Below are 21,643 nucleotides of genomic sequence, written 5' to 3'. Positions count from 1 at the left end.
AATATTCTAATTTTCTGATATGATGAATTTGAGATTTTCATTTGTTGTCATTTGTAATCATCAAAATTAAACAAAATAAACATCTGAAATATATGAGTTTGTATGTAATGTATGAATATAATATACAAGTTTCACTTTTTAAATGGAATTACTGAAATCAATCTACTTTTTCATGATATTCTAATTTTATGACCAGCACCTGTATTAGCAGCGGCTGTCTGGTACAGCGTGGTGACATTTTTTTTTGATGATGTTGAAGTGTGAAGAATAGATTGAAAATAAAATAAAAGGCAGGAATTGATACAAGCTACATGTTAGATTTATCTGCGTTACTAAAAAAAGCCACCGTTGCCTTTTTAGCAGAGAAACCCACTGAAATGCTATCTGTGATCCGGATGGAGAAGAAAGCCACTCTGGAGTTTGTTTTTATTCTTTGGACTTTGTGATCCCTTTTCCTTCAGTCTGATAAACTCAAATTTCTATAAATGACAAAGAATAAAACCCAGAAGCTGTGGTGGTCGTTTACTGAGGTTTAACCTGGTTTCTTTACTCACTCAGCTGCCTTAACAAAAACGTATTTAGGCTTTGGTTAACAGAGCTATTTTAGGCAAAGCTGATGGTTAGATGAACCAATACAACTTAATAGTTTTTAATTTCACTTTACTCCAAATGCAAACAGCCATCATTTCACCTTCAAATGACTGCCACTACTCCCATCTTCCTTTCCTAGGATGGATATCACTGCAGGGCCCACTGCTGACAGTCAGCCTCATGCTGAACATGCATGTATAATGGAGAATACACTATAGCTGTATATGTGTCCCTGTTTTTTTTGGTCTTTGATGACAAAATATTGAAGGACCTGAAAGAAAACATCCAACTCTGAACTGAATTCGTTCTAATGATCACATCATCAACTCTTATCCGCCTGTAAAGAAGGTTTGGAAATCAAATGGGGGCTAAATGGAGGAAGCCACCAGACAAATGTCATACCATGAAAGTAAATTTTAGATTTCGTTTTTAAGTCCGGCTTGTTGCTGGAGAGATGCGAGCCATTTTATCTGCTGCTACGCCTCGTTATGGAGACGGCATTTAACATTTCAGCAGGTCCAAAATGACTGTTATCTGTTTTAACCCGTCTGCAGGATGTATGCGGTGCGTCCAAATTAGCAGCCTTTTGCTGCAACGATAAGACTACTGTCCATTAAAAGTTTTATATGGACTGGATCCACCCAAGGGTTAAAAAAACAGCATCTGATTGAATTAATGCTTTTTCCAGGTATTAGAAATTATTTTTGGTGATTTTGGATAATGACCATAGATGAGTGCAATTGAGTCAAACAGTTGAAACTTTAGGCCGATTAAAAAAAAAAAAAACTTCAGAACAGACGATGGAGATGAATGGTATTACTTAAGTGGTATGTGTGAAATCCAGACACTGCTCATCACCTTCCCAACAGTGAAACATGGTGGTGGCAGCATCATGCTATGGGGGTGTTATATAGCTACAGGATGACTGGTTGCAACTGAAGGAAAGTTGAATGCAGCCAAGTACAGAGTGCGCTCAGGACATCAGGCTGGGCCGAAGGTTCACCTTCCAGCAAGATAACGACCCCAAGCACACAGCTAAAATAAAGGAGGGTCTTGGGAACAAAAATGTGACCCTTCTTGACTGGCCCAGCCAGAGCCCTGAACTAAACCCAATTGATGATCTCTAGAGACGTGAAAATGGCCGTCCACCAATGCTCACCATCCAACCCGACGGAACTGAGAAGATCTGCAAGGAAGAATGGCAGAGGATCCCTGAATCCAGGTGGAAACTTCATTCCCAAGAAGACTCGAGGCTGTACAAGCTCAAAAGGATTCTACTTTATACTGAGCAAAGGGTCTGAATACTTCAGTTTTTCTACTTTTTTTTCTGTCAAGATGGGGTGCTGAGTGAACATTAATAAAACATTTATTATTTTAGCAAAAGGCTGCAATGAAAGTGAAAATGTAAAGATTTCATTTGATCAGATACCCTCTAGTCATGATCATCAAAAACTGACGCTTCAAACATTGCTCTTTTTGTATGTAAAGAATGTAAACAAACTCAGTGAAATTGTTTAATTTTCCAGACAGTTTGATTTACTGAGATGCAGATTATACATGGATACAAAGGTGTAATCTTTGCCAGCTTTTATTTGAAGTTGGAGGAAACATTTCTGATCCGAGTGCAAACAAAGAGCAGCATTTCATCCATATACATGTATTTACAGATGCACTGGCTCTTGGATGCGCTGGAGTCCAGGTTGGGGACTTATCGGGTGGAAAGAGAGCGGTGAGCACACAGACCTGATGGGAGCGCTCTGTTACGTACACATTAAATGCTTCAAAGTCTGGGAATGTTATGAACTAAAACATACAAACTTTAATCTCCTGATCAAAAACAAGAGTGAGGAAAAACAAGCCGCACAAATTCATGAACCGTTTTTGCTTTGGACTTCATTTTAAACGCTAAATAAAAGGCAAAGATGAGATTCTTAACTGAGTGCATGTTATCCGCCATTAACCCATAAATGGACACCCTGATCGTGACTCTTCTGATGCTCCAAAACTGTCCAGAGGGATTTCCTCCTCTTCCAAGTCAGCCAACAGCTAAACTAAAAGGAGGAACCCAGAGAGATAATCACTTCAAACAGAAGCCTTCACCTTGTGATCAAATAGAGGAAGTGTGGACAGGAATCTCAGGCACCGCCCTGATGTCTTGTTTCTGACCTGGTGCTGCTGATCAGCAGGCTACATTATGTTCTCCCCCCCCCACCAAATACTCTGCTTCATCATAAAACGAAAAAACAACAACAAAAAACACCCCAATGTGGGAATGATCGCTACCACAAGCCTCCGTTCACAGTTAGTCAATAGAAATGTTGACCTCTTCCAAGTAAGGATGGAAAGTTACGGGCTTCCGCTGAGAAAAGTGGGAAAGGGGCTTTTAGAAACTTTGCGTCTGATATTTTCTCCAGTGGCTTCAAGGACTTGTGATCTTGAGGCAAAACAGATTAAAACAAAAAAACCTAATATGTCAGAGTCCAAATTCAGTTCAATATAGTCTATTGTAGAAAAAGAGGAAAAACTGAAAAAACAAAAACTGAAGATCAGCAAAGAATAGATTCTTAATTCTTCTCTGCAGCTTTCACCTCCTTCTTCTCATCCTCATTCTTCTCGGTCTCCTTTTTGTCCTCTTCCTTCTTTCCCTCTGATGACTTCTCTTTTACCGAGAGCTCCTCCAGCTTCTCTGCCACCTTGTTTGCACTGTCAGTGTCGCCTGTGGCAAAACGACAAACCATCATTAGACGGGAGCATCTATATATCAGAGCTGCTGCCTGTTCAGCATCTCAAATGTGCTTCCTCTTGAAAAACACTAAAAACCAAACTGAGCACAAATACACTTAAAAGAAGCTAAAATGTAGCAGAAAAAGTGACCACCGCTGGCTTTATGGAAAGCTAGCAGTGTTACATCCTGCGTGTTTATTTAGCAGACAGAAAAAGTCCCAGGCTGGAGTAAGCAGCAAAGAACAGAGTGTGTCTGCATCATCATTACTCATTATATCCAATAAATTAAACTAAAACTTATCCAGCAAACCGGGGCCCTGACTTTACTCTGTACAGAAAGTTAATAAATAGTATGGCAATATAATAAAACATTAATAAGAATATATAACGTACCTGATCCCTCTACTTGTTTTTTGACCTCCTCTTTGCATTCATCAAACTTCACCTTAAACTTCTGAGCATCTGTAGAGAAAGAACAACAGTGGTTATTAGGTCGAATAAACAGGAAAGGGCATCTTCTGATGTAATATTGGATTATAGGTGTGAATAATGCTCACTTTCTGCATTTAGAAAGCGTATTGCCAGTAGTTCTGGTTTGGGACATTCGTCGGCGTAATCTGCTAGTGTGTTCCACACCCATGCTCTGTCACTGCCCGCGTTGGGCTTCAGCTCCATCAGGGGACTGACTGCCGTTTAAAAAGAAGGTCAGATGTTAGCAAGGAAGAAATTAACAAAAAACGTCTGCACTTAAAGGTGGGGTATGTGATGTTTTCTGGAGCATGTTTTTACCATACTGATTGAAAACCTCCTCACGAGCCCATTGCGCCAACTGAGATAGAATGTTTGGAAAAAAAACGAAATCTTTTAGTCCAGTGTAGAGGGCGTAGTCAGAGGAAAACGCTAACCAATAGAAGTAACTATCATCCCTACTTCTACTGGTTGCTGGCACGCCCATCAACCGTCAGCTCTGAGCTCTCCCCACCCCTCCCCCCTGCGCGTTCACAGACTCGTGACCCCCCCCCCCCCCCAAGTGCCGGCGCAGGAGTCATTTCAGGTAACTCCACCCTACCGTGAACTTCAAATGCTACTAGAGAGCTAGCTACCTAGCTATCAAGCCCAACTCCACAGTTTTATCTCACACAGCCAGAGAGAATATTGACTATGGCAGAAAAGACGACAACAACGGGTTCGAAAAGAAAAGGCAAAACTGTGCTTGAAAAAGCAACAGCTAGGATAAAAGCAACAGAAGAACGAAACAGGACGAGAGTGGTAATCGGTACAGCTTTCCAACGTTGGCGTCAACTGAAAGAAGACAGGGGACTACAGACGGATGCTAAGGTGGCCTTGTTTCTACTCGATAGGTAAGACAACGTTATGTTTTCTTATATGTTGAGATAATACTTGGTTACTTCTTATTTACCACATTAGTGAGAAAGTCAAAGATGTCGACTACATGCAATGTCCCAGCATGTTTCTCTAGCTTACTAGCTCCGTCTGAAATATTGATTGCTATCATGGCACTATAAAGTATTATCCTCCTTGACGCTGCATTCCTGTCCAATCCATGCTTATAAACATTTTGTAAGATACGCGAGGTCTCGGCCTGTTTCGTTCTCGTTCTCGGGAACATCCGAACATTCTCGACTGACAGCAGGCGCGTTCATGTAATTTGGAGGCGTGGTTTCGTGGGGTGGGCTGAAGGTGTGTATTTTCAAAAATGTAGCTGGCAGGAACCGTTTATCCAGGATCATATACCCCACCTTTAACTATACGAGAGCGCTGTACGCTACATTCCATCAGAAACACCTTAAAGAAAAATCTCAGACTCCTTTACATATATGACATCATCTTCCATTGCTTTGTATGTAACCAGTAATATGTTTTTAAATGCAGCATGGCTGCTGGTGGGATTTATCAGAAAATGCTTTAAAACTATATTTTTCTTTTACTGCAAGTAATGAAATAAATTGTTTTTGCATCAATGTTGCAAGGAAGGATCAGAGCAGCATGAACCTATACTGCTTAGAGCTTAAAAAAAAGAAGCAACTCCTGTATTTTTCAAGAAAAGTACTTAAAGCTGTTAAAACAGGAGGAGGAAGAAAAGCTTTTTTTAAATCTCAGTATAGTTAGAACGTTTTCCAAGCCGACTCACTCTGATGATTGGCACAAATCTTCAAAGTTCGGTCTCTCCTCATCAGGAGGCGGATGGAACCTTTTTCTTTGTGTTTCAGGAGCTTCACGTCGCCAGTGCCCCTCTCCTTCCATTCTGGAGGATCGTTCTCCGATGCAAAACGATACAGTTTGGCTCGCCTGGATACACAACAGCACTTTATTACAAACATACCAATTTATTGATATATATGTTGAATTATATTGTGATTGAGCTTGCCCTGGCTTAAGGGGCCATTTCACTGTTTTTGGGGGCGTTTAAAAACAATTATCCAACTTATACTAAATTAAAAATTGATTCTTTATATCCCATCACAAACTTAAAAGACTGAATTGTAACTTTTTCTAGCAAAACCACATCAAGCAATTAAAATATGACAAAAAAAAAAAAAAAACTTGCATTTTAAAGAGCACTTCTTCATCCTCTTCTAATGTTTTCACATCCTGCTCAGGAAGAGAGACGATGGGCTCAAAGTGGGGATCATGGTTGGAGTCCTCTGCAGTTTCTCCAGTGGTTTCATGCTCTTCCTGGTCATTTTAAGAAAAATATATATTAGCTTTCCCAGAAAATGACAGACACTCTTTAGAACAACCAAGGTCTTCAAAGAATAAACCGAAGCAGTGATTTTAGTGAGGCACTAACAGGCCAGTTTTCAATGGAGTGGATTATGTGTATAGGTTTTGGGCCAGAGAGAACAAAGCCTTTTGTACAGGCCTGCTGCTGACCCCCGTCTGCTGAATATTGCTTTACGGTATGTGCTCCAAATTTAAGGGAAACATTCCCATAGTTTACTGGAAAGCAATGATGATTTGTCTCAGGATGCAAAGTTAATTTAACAGGAATTGTTTAATATGCTGTTTTAAAACAATCATTAGGATTTTTATGTGGGTTTAGAAATCAGAAGCAGACGATTATTAAGATCTCTTTTTTTTAACTAACTTTATTTAAACAAAAAACAACAGTCAAAGGCATAGTAGAGGAAGATTTGAAAAATGGAAGTACAAGGCATTATTGATAAGGAACAAAAAAAGAAAATGGCTGACAATAATGAAATAATTATTACAATGGCAACAAGGGGATTCCTGTTAGGATTAATGAACATCAGTGGGCAAACTCATCAGTATTTCAGTCAGGTATTAGTATAATTCGATACATTTAAGAGATTTCAAATATAACATGAATTCAGATTTTTTATTTTTTTTTTACTTTAAAGATTGGGGATGATATCAACAATCTTTGTTTATGAAGAAAGAATTTTGCTAAACACAAAATTAGGTTACAAAAGAGTTCTATTGTTTTGCTTTTCAATAATATTCCAAAAGTTATATCTATAGAAATAGATTCATGAAGAGCAATTTTTGATGTGATCCTTGTTTCTGAGCAATTCCTAAATGTTTTGGTTTGATTGCGTTCATAGAAGACACGGTCTATTGATTATTTATCACTTTCACAGAATGAGTTCTCAGTGTTTCAATTGCTTTTTTCCCCTCAAATTTGCAAAGAATGTTTTTTTTTTTTTTTTTTTTTTTTTTCCCAGGGAATAAAAATTCGTTATAAACAGTTCCTAATTGTGTGATTATTGAATTTTTGGTCTAAGATCTCATTTTAATTGAACACCAGCCAACAAACCTCGATTTCACTGCGATTTTCTGTCAACTTGCCGTAAAGTTACCCGGCTTGTTGAAAAGGCCTCAATCTTAGCAGGCGGCTAACAGCTAGCTGTCATCACTTATCGCTGCTTAAACCCTTAATAACTGCATGGCATGCGGTAATTTAAGATATAAAAAAGCCAACAGTATGCTAACTGTGCCCGCTGTATAAAGTTATGAAAAAATACAACTATAAAACAGTTTCTCTTTAGCGCTCTACTATTAAAGCTAACATTAGCAACATAACAGCAGCTCGCATCACACTAGGATAAATAACACACAAACATAAATAACCTTACTGAGCTCGTTGTTTTTGTGCAAATGTGAAATTTATTTAACGATGTTCATACTGCAGTAAACTGTAGCTATAATAATATTTTGCTATAGAATATTTAAAAGAGGCTAACGTGCCAACTGATGCACACTTCACAGGACTTGTCGGAGCTCGTAAACCTCAACTCCAAGCGACGTGTTGAGGAAAATCACTAATCAAAATGTGTCGAACAGATTTTTTTGAGAATTCTTCAATAATATAAATAAATCCGCGATATGTTTCACGACGTAAAAATCCACTCTAACGCATTTATTAGAGTAAAACTGATTTGTTGTTGGATTTTCCTTTTCTTTTTCTAATTTTGGCAAATTTCAGCCACAAAATAAACCTACAATCAGAAAATTCCGGTTTTAATTAAAAGGTTATTTATTTACTAACCCAGAATGTGCGATCTTACCTTCGGGTCTGCCATAATAAAGCAGATGTTAAGAGATTGTGGAAGTTGTGTGAGAGCTTCAGATCCCAAACTGGCAGCCGTTAGCGTTCAGTTGTTCTCACTTCCTGGAGCAGCTTTCGCGCGCCGAATTCTCTGCGCATGCTCACGTGTTCAGTCAACCTTCATCCGGAAGGAGACGTCTTCTTCTTCTGATATTTTTTATTGGCGGATGTCAACCTACTTAAGGTGCATTTACCGCCACCTACCAGACTGGAGTGTGGTCATCAATGATGTCAGAGGGAAATAATTAATACATACCAATCTATTAGTCAATATCCATACATATAAATTAGTATGTGTGTATATTCACATGCTTACAAACACTTATATTCTTACTTTAAATACGATTAAATAATCCAGTGTTTTTTTTTTAAATCTAACTAACTGATTTATAGCAGAATTTTGATTTACTTCCCAAAAGGTTTTTAATTGAAAATCTTATTTTTTTCTCTATTTAGTGTTGAATTTAAGTGCTGATGGTCCTGTGAATATTTATTAAATTCTGATAATAAACGTACCACTGTTTCCATCTAATTACAGTAATTACAAGTCCCTGTGTCATGTTTCCCTATTTTGGGAAGGAGACAGCTGACCTTTTGATTTTATATAAATTTTTTTATATATCAATTATATTTTATATAAAGATTAATATAATAATAATTAATATAAAAAATGTGTAATGAGCACCTTACACATTGTTAACAGCATTGAGCTAAACCACCCCAAAAAGGCTCATAAAATCAGCTAATAATACAATCAAATAGAATTAGAATAGAAATGTTATTGTCCCACAGTGGAGAAATAAAAGGGTGTCAGTACCAGGGTGAAAAGGCAAAAAGATTAAAAAAGATTAAACATTATAACTAATCTGGACTGGGCTCATAGCACTGATGGCCTGTATAAGAAGTGCCAGAGCCGCCTCCACCTCCGGATGAGGCTGGGGTCCTTAGGAGTGAGCAGGCCCCTGCATAAAACCTTCTACTCTGTGGTGGCATCAGCCCTCCTCTTCACTGTTGTCTGCTGGGCTCCTGGCAGCGCAGAGCGGGACAGAAAAAGACTGAACAAACTTGTGAGAAACACTGTTTCTGTCCTAGGCTGCACTCTGGACTCAGTGGAGCAAGTGGCTGAGAGGAGGGTGCTGTCCAAGCTTACATCCAGAATGGACAACACTTTCCACCCTCTGCACCAGAGTGTAGAGGAGCTGAGCAGCTTCTTTAGTGGAAGACTTTAAACCCCGTTTGTAAGAAGGAGCGCTACCACAGGTAACTCATCCCTGCCGCCACCAGACTCTACAATGCGACACTACAACGGCAATAACTTTTGTAATAGTACTTGTATATATATATATATATACATATATATATATATATATATATACATATATATATATATACATACATATATATATACATACATATATATATATATATATATATATGTATATATATATTAATGTGTATAAGGATATATGGGTAGATGTTCGAGGTCAGCCTGTTTTTCAGTGTAGTCCTGTTTCTCTGATATGCTCTCTCTTTATCCTCTGACATGGGAGCTGACAGCTTGTCTGCCTGGCTGTGTGTTTTGGATGGGGCCGCCATTTACAGTTGCCTTTTTTATCTCTGCTTCTGTCTCCTTGAACCCCAGCCGGCCTTGGCAGATGGCCGCTCACACTAAGCCTGGTTCTGCTGGAGGTTTCTTCCTGTTAAAAGGGAGTATTTCCTCTCCACTGCCGCTGCAAGTATGCTTAGTGTGAGGGATTGCCTTTGAGTAGATACAGTCAGCTATCCTGATGTTGCAGTCACTTGGTATTGGTTTGTAAACCACAACGGCTTTCCTCTGCTTTTTATCCAACATCACAATGTCCGGTTGGTTTTCCATTACCATTCGGTCCATCTGTATCTGAAGTCCCACAGTATCCTGGCTCGGTCTTCCTCTACCATCTTTAGAGGTGTTTCCAACTTTGATCTTGGGGTCCCAGCCCATACTCTGCACAGATGTTCCTGTACACAAAGTATATATGTATGTATATATATATATATATATATATATATATATATATATATATATATATATATATATATATATATATATATATATATATATATATATATATATATATATATATATATATATATATATACACCCTGCAACCTTCTATGCTCCATAGAAGATGGCTGATGCCCTGACAGAGTCCTAGAAGGTCTTTAGGAGGTCCCCTAAGCAGTAGGACCCTGCTGTAACCCTTCTTGTAGGCCTAGTAAGCCTCATTGTTGTGAGTCCAGTCCAGTTTGTTGTTCATGTGAGCATCATAAGTAATAGGCCTAACAATTAAAACTTAAATATTTTGAAAATAATAATTAAACAAGTTTATATGTCTTTTTTCCTCTCTGCCTCCGTTTGTGCCAGACACTGTATATTATCCCTATGGTTATGATAAAAATAAAAAAACATGAAAGGTTATCAATTACATCAAACCCTAGCTATTTTTGTTGTTATATATATCTCCAAACAAATGTACATAAAGTTGTACCTGACAATAAAATGAAATAAAAATCAATCTAATTGAACTCATCTTGTTTTATTTGTCCTTTCATGGTGTGGAAAAGTGAACGCATGTTTTTTTGACGGCGCGCGAGTGCAAAAAAAGGGACACTGTCACTTTAAGAAGCTTCCTCTTGACGCCGCACGTGGTCGGACCAACATGGCGACGCCCTGCACTGTTTAAGCAGAAGTAAAATCAGCGTTATTAGACGTGTAAAGGTAAGGCTCGTGGGGAAAAATAAATCCAATGAATAATTTTTGGAGTAAATACGTATTTTCCAGCGAGGCTGTGGAGTTTGAAATGTTCGCAGAAACTTTCCTGTTAACAACAAAGTAATTATCTTCCTCTAACATTATAATCTGGGTGATAAAATTATATCTACAAACACTTCAGCTCTGATCATAAATCCTTATCTTAGCTTTTAAAATCTTTGATAAAGTAAACTGTAATATTTGTGTTTTTTTATATATTGCATGGGAGGTGGTGTGATTACCACCATCTGCTAAACCTTAGCAACATATTTAGTTTGCAAAAAAAAAAGTCAGTAAAGTTTACCATATTTTAACAAGTAAAATACGTAAGATGTTAAGTAATGACTGTGGTTTGTTTGTTTGTATCATAGCAGCCAACAGGGTGATGGCGGATCTTCCAGGTGATGCTGCTGCATCCTCCAAGGAGGAAAACCCTGATGATCTCATCCAAGACTCCAACACTGATGCCCCCACATCCGATCCTGCAGCTGAAGGTAGCGAGGCCAGCTCCGATCCCAACAAGTACCGTTACATCAAAGAAGACCTCTTTACCTCAGAGATCTTCAAAGTTGAAATCAGAAATCTGCCCAAGTTCATCGGCTTTAACGACCTGAAGAAGTTCCTGGTCAAGCACTGCTTGAACCCTCACAAGATCAAGCTCTTCGGCAAGCAGAGGTTTGCCTTCGTCACCTTTAAGAACGAGGAGGAGCGCGACAAGGCGATGAAGATGGTGCACGGCATGCAGTGGAAGGGTCAGGTCCTGAGCATCAGGCTGGCCAAACCCAAAGCGGACCCCATCCTGGGTAAGAGGAGTCGAGAGGAGGGAGAAGGACCGGCGTCTAAGAGACCAGAGAGGGAAGAGGAGCCGCTCAGTGTGCAGATCGCCAACGCTGTGACTCCTCTGTGGAATGTGCCTTATGAGGAGCAGCTGAAGATGAAGGAGCAGGAAGTGGTGGAAACTCTGCAAAGACTGGCCAAGTAGGTGGTCCCATCCACAGCTGCGACGCCGAGTCTCGGTGTCTGCCTGAAGGACGGCGTTCCACCAATCCTCTGCTTTCATACTCTGTTTGCTTTTATTTATGTTTAACCAAAACACTTTGTTTTTGTTGTTTTCAGGGAGATTGGCAGCACCAACAAGGCCTTACTGCCATGGATCTTTGCACAGAAAGCGAAATTAAACAAAATGTGTTGTCCTCTTGAAACTATCCGACCTTCTCCAACACAGGTACGTTTTTATCTGCGTTCAGCAGAAATCAAGCTTTGCAAGTATAGATTCTTTTAGAAAGCAGGGACAAGAGCAGATGTTTGGGCTGTTAACCTGATAGCAATGCTAAAAGCAAACAAAGGGAGTGATTTGCATGAATTCTCAGTCTCTGCACTATTAATCTCTGAGTTAAATATGCAGGAGGCAGGTGGACTAATCACAGTAATCAAATGTCCAGATTTGGTGGCGTTTCTTGTAATATATGTCGTTCCTATTTTGGTAAACAGTTGTGTTTCCTGGATCTCTGCTTCTGTCTCCTTGAACCCCAGTCGGCCTCAGCAGATGGCTGCTCACACTGAGCCTGGTTCTAGTGAAGGTTTCTTCCTGTTAAAAGGGACGTTTTTCTCTCCACTGTCGCTACAAGCACGCTTAGAGGGATTGTAAAGTATTTTGAATTTGACTGACGTGACTGGGCACGTCCACAGCTGCATCAGGCAGCTGTTGCTGCGTTGGAGGCGAATAAATAGACAATCCTACAGCACAGCCTCAACTGCTTACTGCTTTAACTGCTTTGTGTTCCTCCAGCCTCCATTCGGTTGACCAAATAGTCATCCTATAGGTTGACCAGGCAGTTTTAGACCAAAATACTTGAATCTAAACATGTCACACAAGCAAATGTCTATAAGTGGGATCAATGGTGACTGGAGCACTTATGAAAAGCCCAAACTGCCACATATTCAATAAATAAAATAAAAAGTGGCAGGATGTAATGTTAAAAAGCCAATGTTACTTGTGATGCATGCTTTAAATACATATATTTTTATACTAAATAAATAATGAAATGTATTTATTGAATTATTAAATACATATATAAACAAAAAAATACATGTGTGTATATATATATATATATACCTATATTGTACCTAAAATCACTGTAACCAGTCCAAAAAACAAAAAGAGTGTACAGCTGATGCTCATTATTAGATTAGATTAAACTTTGTCATTACACAGGTACAGGTACAAGGCAACGAAATGCAGTTTAGGTCTAACCAGAAGTGCAATAGCAGAAAGTGAAGGATAAATAATGGTTCTATAAATACAGGGCATGGGTTTCTACTGAATGAGTATAGAGATGAATACCATTATAAATCATGAATTTAATATATAGATAACTAGTGTTATGAACTACATTAACTGCTATATACAGGTGGATATTACTATAGAAAAAGGTTTTTACAATTATGTACAATAGCATATATACAGATGGGTTTTACTATAAAATGAATAAATAAAGTTTGGACAGAAGCTATCTAGATTAAAGTGCAGTGGAAGGTAATTTTATATTACAGTTAAAGTACGTTATTGCAAATGTATATGTAAACAGTTGGTACAGTGAATAAACAGTCGGCGGTCTCAAAAGAACTCAGTGCTTGCAGTTGTAGCTACAAGCATGCTTAGCTGGTTTTCCTTAGATAGAAAACTTTGAATCAATGTGACTGTATGATCTGGAGAAGTGTGAAGTGCCTTGAGGTGACTTGTGTTGTGAATTGGGGCTATTTAAATAAACTGAATTGAATCAAAACTGTGGGGTTCTTGGCAGACGGAGTACAGAAACAAGTGTGAGTTCCTCATCTCGGTGGGGGCTGACGGGGAGGATCAGACCATCGGTTTCCGCCTGGGGAAGTATAAAGGAGGCTCCTGCGCTGTGGTGGGACCAGCGGAGACCTGCCATGTGTCCACCGAGGCGAAGCGGGTGGTCCACCAGTTTCAGAAGTTCATCAGGTGCTTTGACTCTCGCTTTAGCTCTTATTCTAACCCGTGCAATGTAAAATAGCTGGTGTTTATTTTTCTGTCCTTTTGGAAACAGAACCACCCCGTATTCTGTGTACAGTCCCGAGACATACGAAGGCCACTGGAAGCAGCTAACTGTCCGCACCACCAGGACCAAACAAGCTATGGCCATCATCTTCTTCAACCCACAGGTGATCAAACGCTTTCTATAATTGATCGTCTGTGGTGTGCTGTTTTAAAATCCCTGATTTCTGTTTTCACTCATAGAAACTTGAGGAAGAGCAACTCAACACCTTGAAGAGCTTGATGAAGACCTATTTCTTTGAAGGGGACGGTAAAGAGAGCGGAATCACCTCTCTGTACTTTGTTCGTGAGGGTCAGAGGTGAATGAAACCAGTTTTCATCAAGTCAGGCTTCCAGATTAATCTGGATTGCAGAGTTAATCTCAATGTTTCTGTCTTTTAAAGAACATCTCCCAACCTAGAAGACCTGCCCTGTGAGCTCGTGGCTGGAGAGAGCTGCATTCACGAGGAGCTGCTCGGCCTGAAGTTCAGGATATCCCCTCACTCCTTCTTCCAGGTAGGCAGGAACGATGGAGAATAAAAATATATATGAGTTCAGCATATTTTGCTAATTGATTAATCTGTTACTTTTTTTCATTAATTGATAATCGGATAGCAAAGAGATTTTTTTACAGAATAAAACCAGATGAAAATGAATTATCTTAAATGTAAAACATATTTTTGGGTTTTACTGCTCTAAGAGTGTTGCTCTGTCATCTAAATTCATGTTTGAGAATCTGTATAATCCACTTAAAGTTTAATCGATTACTGAATTAGTTGACAATTATTTCAATAATTGATTAATCACAATTTATCTGATCAATTGTTTCAGCCCTAGTTTGGATTAGACAGAATTATTGACAAATAAGTAGATGTCTTGCTCTCAATTGAGTGCTTGGAAGAGACACAGGCCCACAGCATCACAGATCCTTCACCATATTTAGCAGTGGGAATGAGGTGCTTGATTGTTTTACAGAAATGTGTCTGTGGAGCAGGATTGTCCTGCAGTGTTTCCAAGTTCCCCTGCTTTAACGCTACATTTAAAGGATTGCAGTTTAGCTGGAGGCTAAACAAAACTTACAGGAAGCAGGTAGAGAAATCAGAGGATCAGAACCAGATTTTTCTGTGGAGTTAATCAGATACATTCATGTTTGAGATGGTTGAATAGAAAATGCTTTAGTTATTTCTGTTAGCCCAAATATAACTTCACTTCTGGATGAGTTCGGGAGAGCTTTATTTTTCTTTCAACCACCAACATACAGCCAACGTCCTAACACCAGAAGAGATAGCTTATCCTGCAGAGCCCCCTAGTGGGCTGGCATGATAATTGAACATAAACAAATGACTAACAAACTCACTCTCTTCTTAAAAAAAACAAATAAACAAAACATACATAAAGAATTGAATGCATCAAATATAGAACGTATGCATCAAAACAACACATAGCAAAGCACAGCTATTTAGCAATACTGCTAAGCCAATCTTCACTTTTTAACAACAAATTTGAACAAGCTTCTTACTACATTTATGATACGGCCCAACAGCCTTCATAAAGAGCCTTAAGTAACAAAGTTGTGGATGCTCCCTTCTTTGTCAAGCAGTCGGCGAGCTGGTCTTTAGTTTTTGACCACAAAACCTGACAAACTCTCTTAGTTTGGATCTGTTCTTTAATAGAACTGATTTCCAGGCGTAGCCTTTTCTCAGCAACAAACTTGGTTGACTTTAGCGCATCTACAAGAGAGAAGTTATCAGTGACACATGTTATAGGCAAAGAATGTGAGGTGTTACCAGCACTCAGTTCAGAAAACAGTGTGGAGACAAAAATAGAATTATCAATCCCCTCTGACATAGCCAGTGTTTCACCTGCAAGCGTGCTTCTGACAATCCTCTTAATCCTTTTTGACTGCCAAGAAATGGGAGAGAATCGACCATTGTCACCCATCAAGACAATCAGATGCCCACCCTGAGTACCTCCATCTGAAAGGTTCCCAAAAGATGCATCTGTAAACGTAACTATCTTTAAGTTACTGTTTTCGCCAAGATGCTGAAAATTCAGTTCAACTGACTTGGCTTTGAGTTTACACACAACTCTGTTTGCCTCACATATGGTCTGTACTGTGGCCTGTTTGAGACTAGATGCCAAATTACTTGCATCAAACATGACATCAGGCCTGCTCTGTCTTGCAACCCACAACAGTTGGCCTATCTTTGACCTGAGCTGCTCCCTCTCCTCCTCAGTGAGAGGGGAAGCTGACTCTGCTGCTCTAGAGGGTGAGAGGTTGATAGGCTGCAGGTTTTGGATGTATGTCTGTTGATGTATCTTAACCTTGGTACCCAAAGTAACAAGGTTGACACCTACATATGAGAAGGTTTCATGAGCTTCATGACCAACATTAAACTGTGATCTAAGGTTCGGTATGACTGACTCTGAAAAAAACTGTGATCCTCCCCATATAAAATCATCAACATGACAAGCAAGGACACCCATAACATTCTTGCTCTCATCAAGCCAGTAGAAAACTGCAGGATCAACCTTAGACACAACACCTCCTGCTTCTAACATGATGCTCTTTACTCTGTTGTACCAATACAATGAAGCATCTGCTAGACCATACACACATTTTCTCAGTTTCCAAAGCACACCTGTGCTATTAGCCTCCGGAGGTGGTTTGATGAAAATGTCTCTGCATAGTTCCATTCCTTGTAGGAAAGCAGATTTAATGTCCATGGAGTGAAGTTTCCATTGTTTCTGACATATCACTGCTACTAGGAGTCTCAGTGACTCTGAGGCACAGGTAGGCGAGTCCTTTTGTAAGTCAGAAACTTGTAGTTCCTCGAATCCCCGTGCAACAAGCCTTGCCTTTGGTTCTAATCCATTTTCACTTTCTTTCATAGTGCACACCCAGCGAGTGGAAATGCACTTTTGACCTTTGTCCTCAACTTCTTCAAACACTTGGTTTTGTTTCCAACTTTTTATTTCATCCTCTTTTGCTGCATCCAGTGAAATATCTTTGCTCAGAAAAATATCGTCATGGGTATCCATTTTAGCAACATTAGACCGAGCACAAAGGTTTTCCAGTTGTGATAAATCAACTGATTTACTGTTACCAGCCCCCTCTGTAGGCTCAAGTTGTTCCAAGTTAAACCAGTTCTTGTATTTCCCGGTTGCTTTACCAGCTCGTCCCAACACCTTTGCTGTTTGTGATACACCCTCTGCATTAGTGAATGTCACAATCTCACCAGGCTTTACGTTGATGCTGCCAGTCTGTTGTCTTTCTGTTTCCGTGTGCGGTCTTTCCATATCCACAGCGTCTCTGTCCATTTCTGCAGGCTGTGTCTCTGTGCTTGTATGTCCAAGGTTTTCTTCTGTCTCTTCTTCATTAATGTCCATTGTAGGTTGTCCTTGAATGTTGTCATCACCAGTAATCTGATGTTCTTCATTCTCATGAGTAACCTTCCTCAACCTGAGTCGGTGCACTCTGACACAGGTGCCTCCATGTCTAACAAACACCACTGCACCATCCTGCCCAATAACCACTCCTGGTCCTTTCCATTCAGGGCAGTCCACTCGTTTGTAGAACACTTTGTCTCCAAGTCTATATTGTTCATCTGTGGGTCGCAGCTGTTTCTTTAGGGCTCTGCGTATTCTCTCTGAATACTCTGCTTCTGTAAAAGCTTTTCTTGCAGCATGTAGGGCAGAGATGTGCTTGGCCACCCATTCACTTTTAGTAGTCCCTTCCAGAGCTGGGGCTTTATCTATCAACACTGAAGGTAGGTTGGGATTCTGCCCAAACACAAGTTGATGGGGGCTGGACGCTTGGATCCATGGACGCTTTGCATACAGTTCTTTGCCATTAGAGCCCAGTCCATGGCGGTGCTCCAGTCGCACCCAGTACTTGTTTTTACTTTCAATATAATCTCAGTCAGAGTTTGATTGTGGCGTTCCAACAGCCCATTGCTCCAGGGACTGTAAGCAGGTGTTGTCTTGACTTCAATGTTAAAGTTCTCAGCCATGTCTCTCACTTCTTCATTATTAAACTCACCACCATTGTCACTGAATAGCTTTTGTGGTGGTCCATGTACACTAATCCAGTCATGAATAAGATGTTTGACGATCTCAGAAGACCTTTTGCTGGTCAAAACACTACCTGCACTGAAACGAGTAAACTGATCAATGATGTGTAAATACCACACTCCAGGCTCAAGCTCATGTAGATCTACAGCTACAGTCTCATTGTATGTCGACGCTAGTGGCAGGCCAACAGCAGGCTTAGGTTTGGTCTTGCAATATTTCTGACATACTTCACATTGGTTTATGATGTTTTGCAGGAGGCTGTTACAGTCTGTGTCTTTGTTGCCAGAATTGTTTAAAAGCCGTTTCAGCTTTTCAGCAGAAGCATGTCCAAACTGCTTATGAAGTTTCTCCAGAACTTTGGTCTTCTCACTTGGGTTCATTTTATCTGTTATAGCCAGTATTTCTTCCTCCACCAACAATTGATCAGAGTGAGTAGGACTTTTACTTTCTTTATCCACAATGTTCACACAGTAGTGTCCAGAGCTGGGGAAGTCAAATTGCACTGGCTGGTTAAACATCATTGCTCTGTCTCTTTCCATGTCCAGAACAGTTTTTGCTCTCTTTAGTGACGTTTTACTCAAAAGCAGTGGGATGTTGGCCGGAACGACTTCTGTTTCGATGTTACATCGTGTGTTGCCAATCTTGGCTGGTATCTTTATCTTTTTGATGGAGTACACTATTTTTCCATCTCCAAACTTAAATGGCCTGTGGCTTTTCATTTCTGTTTCTCTCATAGTCTTGACCCCTTTTTGCTGCAGTGTAGCTCTGTAGTTATCCAGCCATTCTTTACCACAAACTGTTCTAGTGCAAGCAGTGTCTATTATTACTGAACCAAAACTTTCTGTCATGAATATTTCAGCATCTGTTGGTGATTCTTTGGTGTACAGAGTAATATTGCATTCTTCCACATCTGTGTTATCTTCAGTGATTTTTATACTTTCTGCTTTACGTGGACAATCTTTGGCCCAGTGATAGGTACTTTGACACACAGCACACTTAGATCGTTTTCCATACCTGTCCAATGGGTTGGTGCCGGGTTGTGGGGACTTTTGCCATGAGTTGGGCCTCCAAGTCCTGCCTTTCTGTCTTTGTTGTTCTGTTGCAAACACTGAATCCTGCTTGATGCTCTCTGCTGTTTCACTTTTTTTCTTATCACCAAATATTCTTTTTAAAGCGGATTTCATTGAAGCAAACGTCACATCTGAGCATGCTGTTAAAGCCAACTGCCTGTCTGTCACATCCAAGCACGAAGTATCCAAAAGCTTAAATGCCAGAACTGCATCGGGTAACTCCATTTTGTATTTTTTCATGCGCGAATAACGCTGTTCAAAGTCAATAATAAAATCCACCATGGATGTGCTTGCGTCTTTTTTGATCCGATCAAACTCTGAGTATGCTTCATACAGGTGCTGGTCATAAAATTAGAATATCATAAACAAATGACTAACAATTTCTGTTAGTTTCGCAAACATCCTCCTAAGAGACCAATCACTGACCTGTTGCTTTTTTTTAAATAAAAAAATCTCATAGAGGAGCCAATCAACCTATAATCTTTGGAAGATAAAACAGGCCCTCAGCATCACAGCCTCTCCACCATACGTTTCACTCTGAAGACCTTTGTTCCATCTTGAACGGATGCAGACATCTGAGTGCTGTGCGTTTGTTCCTAGGTGAACACAGGAGCTGCAGAGGTGCTGTACTCCGCGGTGGGGGACTGGGCCCAGCTGGATCAGGACAGCACGGTTCTGGATGTTTGCTGTGGGACGGGAACCATCGGGATCTCCCTGGCTAAAGTAACGTTCTGTTTTTACGTTATCAAATCTGGTGTTTTCACATCTTTAGAATAAAAGTGTTTGATCATCGGAAGTCTGTCTGGACCAAACATGTTTTGTCGTGAAAGTTTGTTTCATGGTAGATGTTATTTTTAATGAAGTTTTGTTTGTAGAGAGTGAAAAAGGTGATTGGGATTGAGCTCTGTCAGGAAGCAGTGGAAGACGCCAAAATAAATGCAAAGCTGAATGGTAGGACTCGGACTAAACTGTCTATTTTCTTGGCGTGTCATGAACACGCACACAAACTAGTTTTTTTCTTTACACCTTAAAGATCTCAGCAATGTTGAGTTTCACTGCGGGAAAGCAGAGGACGTGTTCCCCAACATCCTGAACGCTCTGGTGTCGCCCAACCTTACAGCTATTGTGGATCCACCCAGAGCCGGCCTCCGTGAGTACATAACCAGAAGCCGTTAACAGCCACCTCTAGAGAAACTAAGAGCTTTTCTTTTTCTTAACCAGACTCCAAAGTCATCCTTGCCATCAGGAGAGCAGAACATCTGAAGAGGCTGGTGTATGTGGCCTGCAACGCCAAGGCAGCCATGACCAACTTTATCGAGTAAGGCTTTATTTCCAATGTCTAGACATGATGCTTTAAACCACTGCAAGGTCACACAAGTAAAAGGTAACATCTTTACACGACTTTTAAGATGATCTGTATAGAATCCCATCATCTGATGCTGTACACCTCTAGTCAGCTGGCTGAAAGCATCTTCCCTAATAAGAAGAATGTGGCTAAATGGAAATATTTAGTAATACTCTAGAGAAGGAGTGGGGACCCCCTAATCTCATATATATATATATATTGCATGAAAACGAAAGTAATTTCTCCCTGAGATTACTAAAGTATTTCTGATTCTGATTCCTGGTTGATGGGACAGGTGTTGTGAATGAAACGGTGCCCAGCTTGAAAAATCTGTGTGTCGCTGAATGTGAGCATTGATGACTGAAAGACATCTTCTACCTCCATTTATCTGTTTACTACAGTGAATTCATTTTAATGTGGATTTAAAGACATTTCAATTAGTGGAAAATTGCAGGGGGGAATAAAAAAAAAAGTCTTATCAACCAAAACTTTCGTGACCCCCATAACTACGCGGACCCCCTGTTGAAGACTTCTGCTCTAGAGTTTAACTGTTGGAAAGTCCATTACTGGTGAATGTTGATTCACTATTAAATACATTTATTTAATTCTAAATTGATTTAACCACCAAATGTATTGAATAATAATTTAGGGACAGTGGGAATCATTTTAACCATTAAAAAAAAATACAACCAAAGCAAGTATTAAAGCCATGGGTAGCTTTTGCTAGTTATTTAAGACCGATGTGTGTAGGGAATGATTAAAAACAGAAGTAATGTTTCCTTGAATCGTCTCGTCTTTCGTCCCCAGCCTGTGCAGATCTCCCTCTAACAGAGTTCGTGGAGCTCCGTTCCGTCCGGTGCGAGCGATGGCAGTGGATCTGTTTCCACAGACGAAGCACGTGGAGCTGCTTCTACTCTTTGAGCGGGTGGACTACGACTCCCAGCAGCAGACTTAGTATCGACCAGACTGATTTACTTTTCTTTTTCTAAATTTCCACATTTCCTATCTTTAGGATAATATTTTTCCCTCTTGTATCTAAATGCTCACAAAGTCTTCAAATGTAAAAAGAAGTACTAAGTTTTGTCTGTTTGTGTGAATAAAACCAATTCTAATTGACAGTAAAGACATTTTTATTTTGCATAACAAATATCACTGAAGTCAAGAGTTCAGGTTGCAACACAGTTTCTAGGCAGCAACTTTTAAACAATCTATTGATACAACTCCACATAAAACCAGTATAGTATTTCTCTCAGACACCACGGTGAGACAGACATGTAGAGATGGAGGGAAACATTCTCAAAGCAATATTAACGTATGCCTTCTAAAACAGAGTGGAAAAGCACAGCAGTTAGTATGTTTCTGCTGCAGCCGGTGCCACAGCTGAACCTTTTTAGAAAAT

At 39.9% G+C, this 21,643-nt stretch overlaps 2 protein-coding genes and 1 non-coding gene across 3 annotated transcripts; 1 reads left to right on the top strand and 2 right to left on the bottom strand.

Moving 5' to 3' along the window:
* Window positions 1-2,104: 2,104 nt before the first annotated feature.
* Window positions 2,105-8,019, bottom strand: ranbp1 (RAN binding protein 1). Its single transcript, XM_038273608.1, has 6 exons — window positions 7,866-8,019; window positions 5,885-6,018; window positions 5,468-5,625; window positions 3,873-4,001; window positions 3,709-3,777; window positions 2,105-3,307 (listed from the first exon to the last, which is right to left on the bottom strand). The coding sequence occupies exons 1-6, from the start codon at window positions 7,878-7,880 to the stop codon at window positions 3,156-3,158; spliced, it is 657 nt and encodes a 218-aa protein (XP_038129536.1). The 5' UTR covers window positions 7,881-8,019; the 3' UTR covers window positions 2,105-3,155.
* On the bottom strand, window positions 3,443-3,572 carry LOC119775597. The gene has a single exon (XR_005279675.1). It is a non-coding gene; the product is annotated as a small nucleolar RNA SNORA77 (small nucleolar RNA).
* A 2,531-nt stretch (window positions 8,020-10,550) lies between the features above and the next one.
* Window positions 10,551-21,362, top strand: trmt2a (tRNA methyltransferase 2 homolog A). Its single transcript, XM_038273593.1, has 12 exons — window positions 10,551-10,664; window positions 11,069-11,675; window positions 11,814-11,922; window positions 13,502-13,683; window positions 13,769-13,883; window positions 13,960-14,075; window positions 14,160-14,271; window positions 19,500-19,622; window positions 19,775-19,850; window positions 19,933-20,049; window positions 20,121-20,217; window positions 21,052-21,362. The coding sequence occupies exons 2-12, from the start codon at window positions 11,083-11,085 to the stop codon at window positions 21,197-21,199; spliced, it is 1,788 nt and encodes a 595-aa protein (XP_038129521.1). The 5' UTR covers window positions 10,551-10,664; window positions 11,069-11,082; the 3' UTR covers window positions 21,200-21,362.
* Window positions 21,363-21,643: the final 281 nt, after the last annotated feature.

This window comes from Cyprinodon tularosa, unplaced genomic scaffold (assembly GCF_016077235.1).
Source record: "Cyprinodon tularosa strain WSP-4 unplaced genomic scaffold, ASM1607723v1 ctg88, whole genome shotgun sequence".
In the NCBI taxonomy this organism is placed as follows: Eukaryota; Metazoa; Chordata; class Actinopteri; order Cyprinodontiformes; family Cyprinodontidae; genus Cyprinodon; species Cyprinodon tularosa.
Note: the sequence above shows the minus strand (reverse complement) of the source record. Positions and strands in the feature narration are given on the sequence as shown.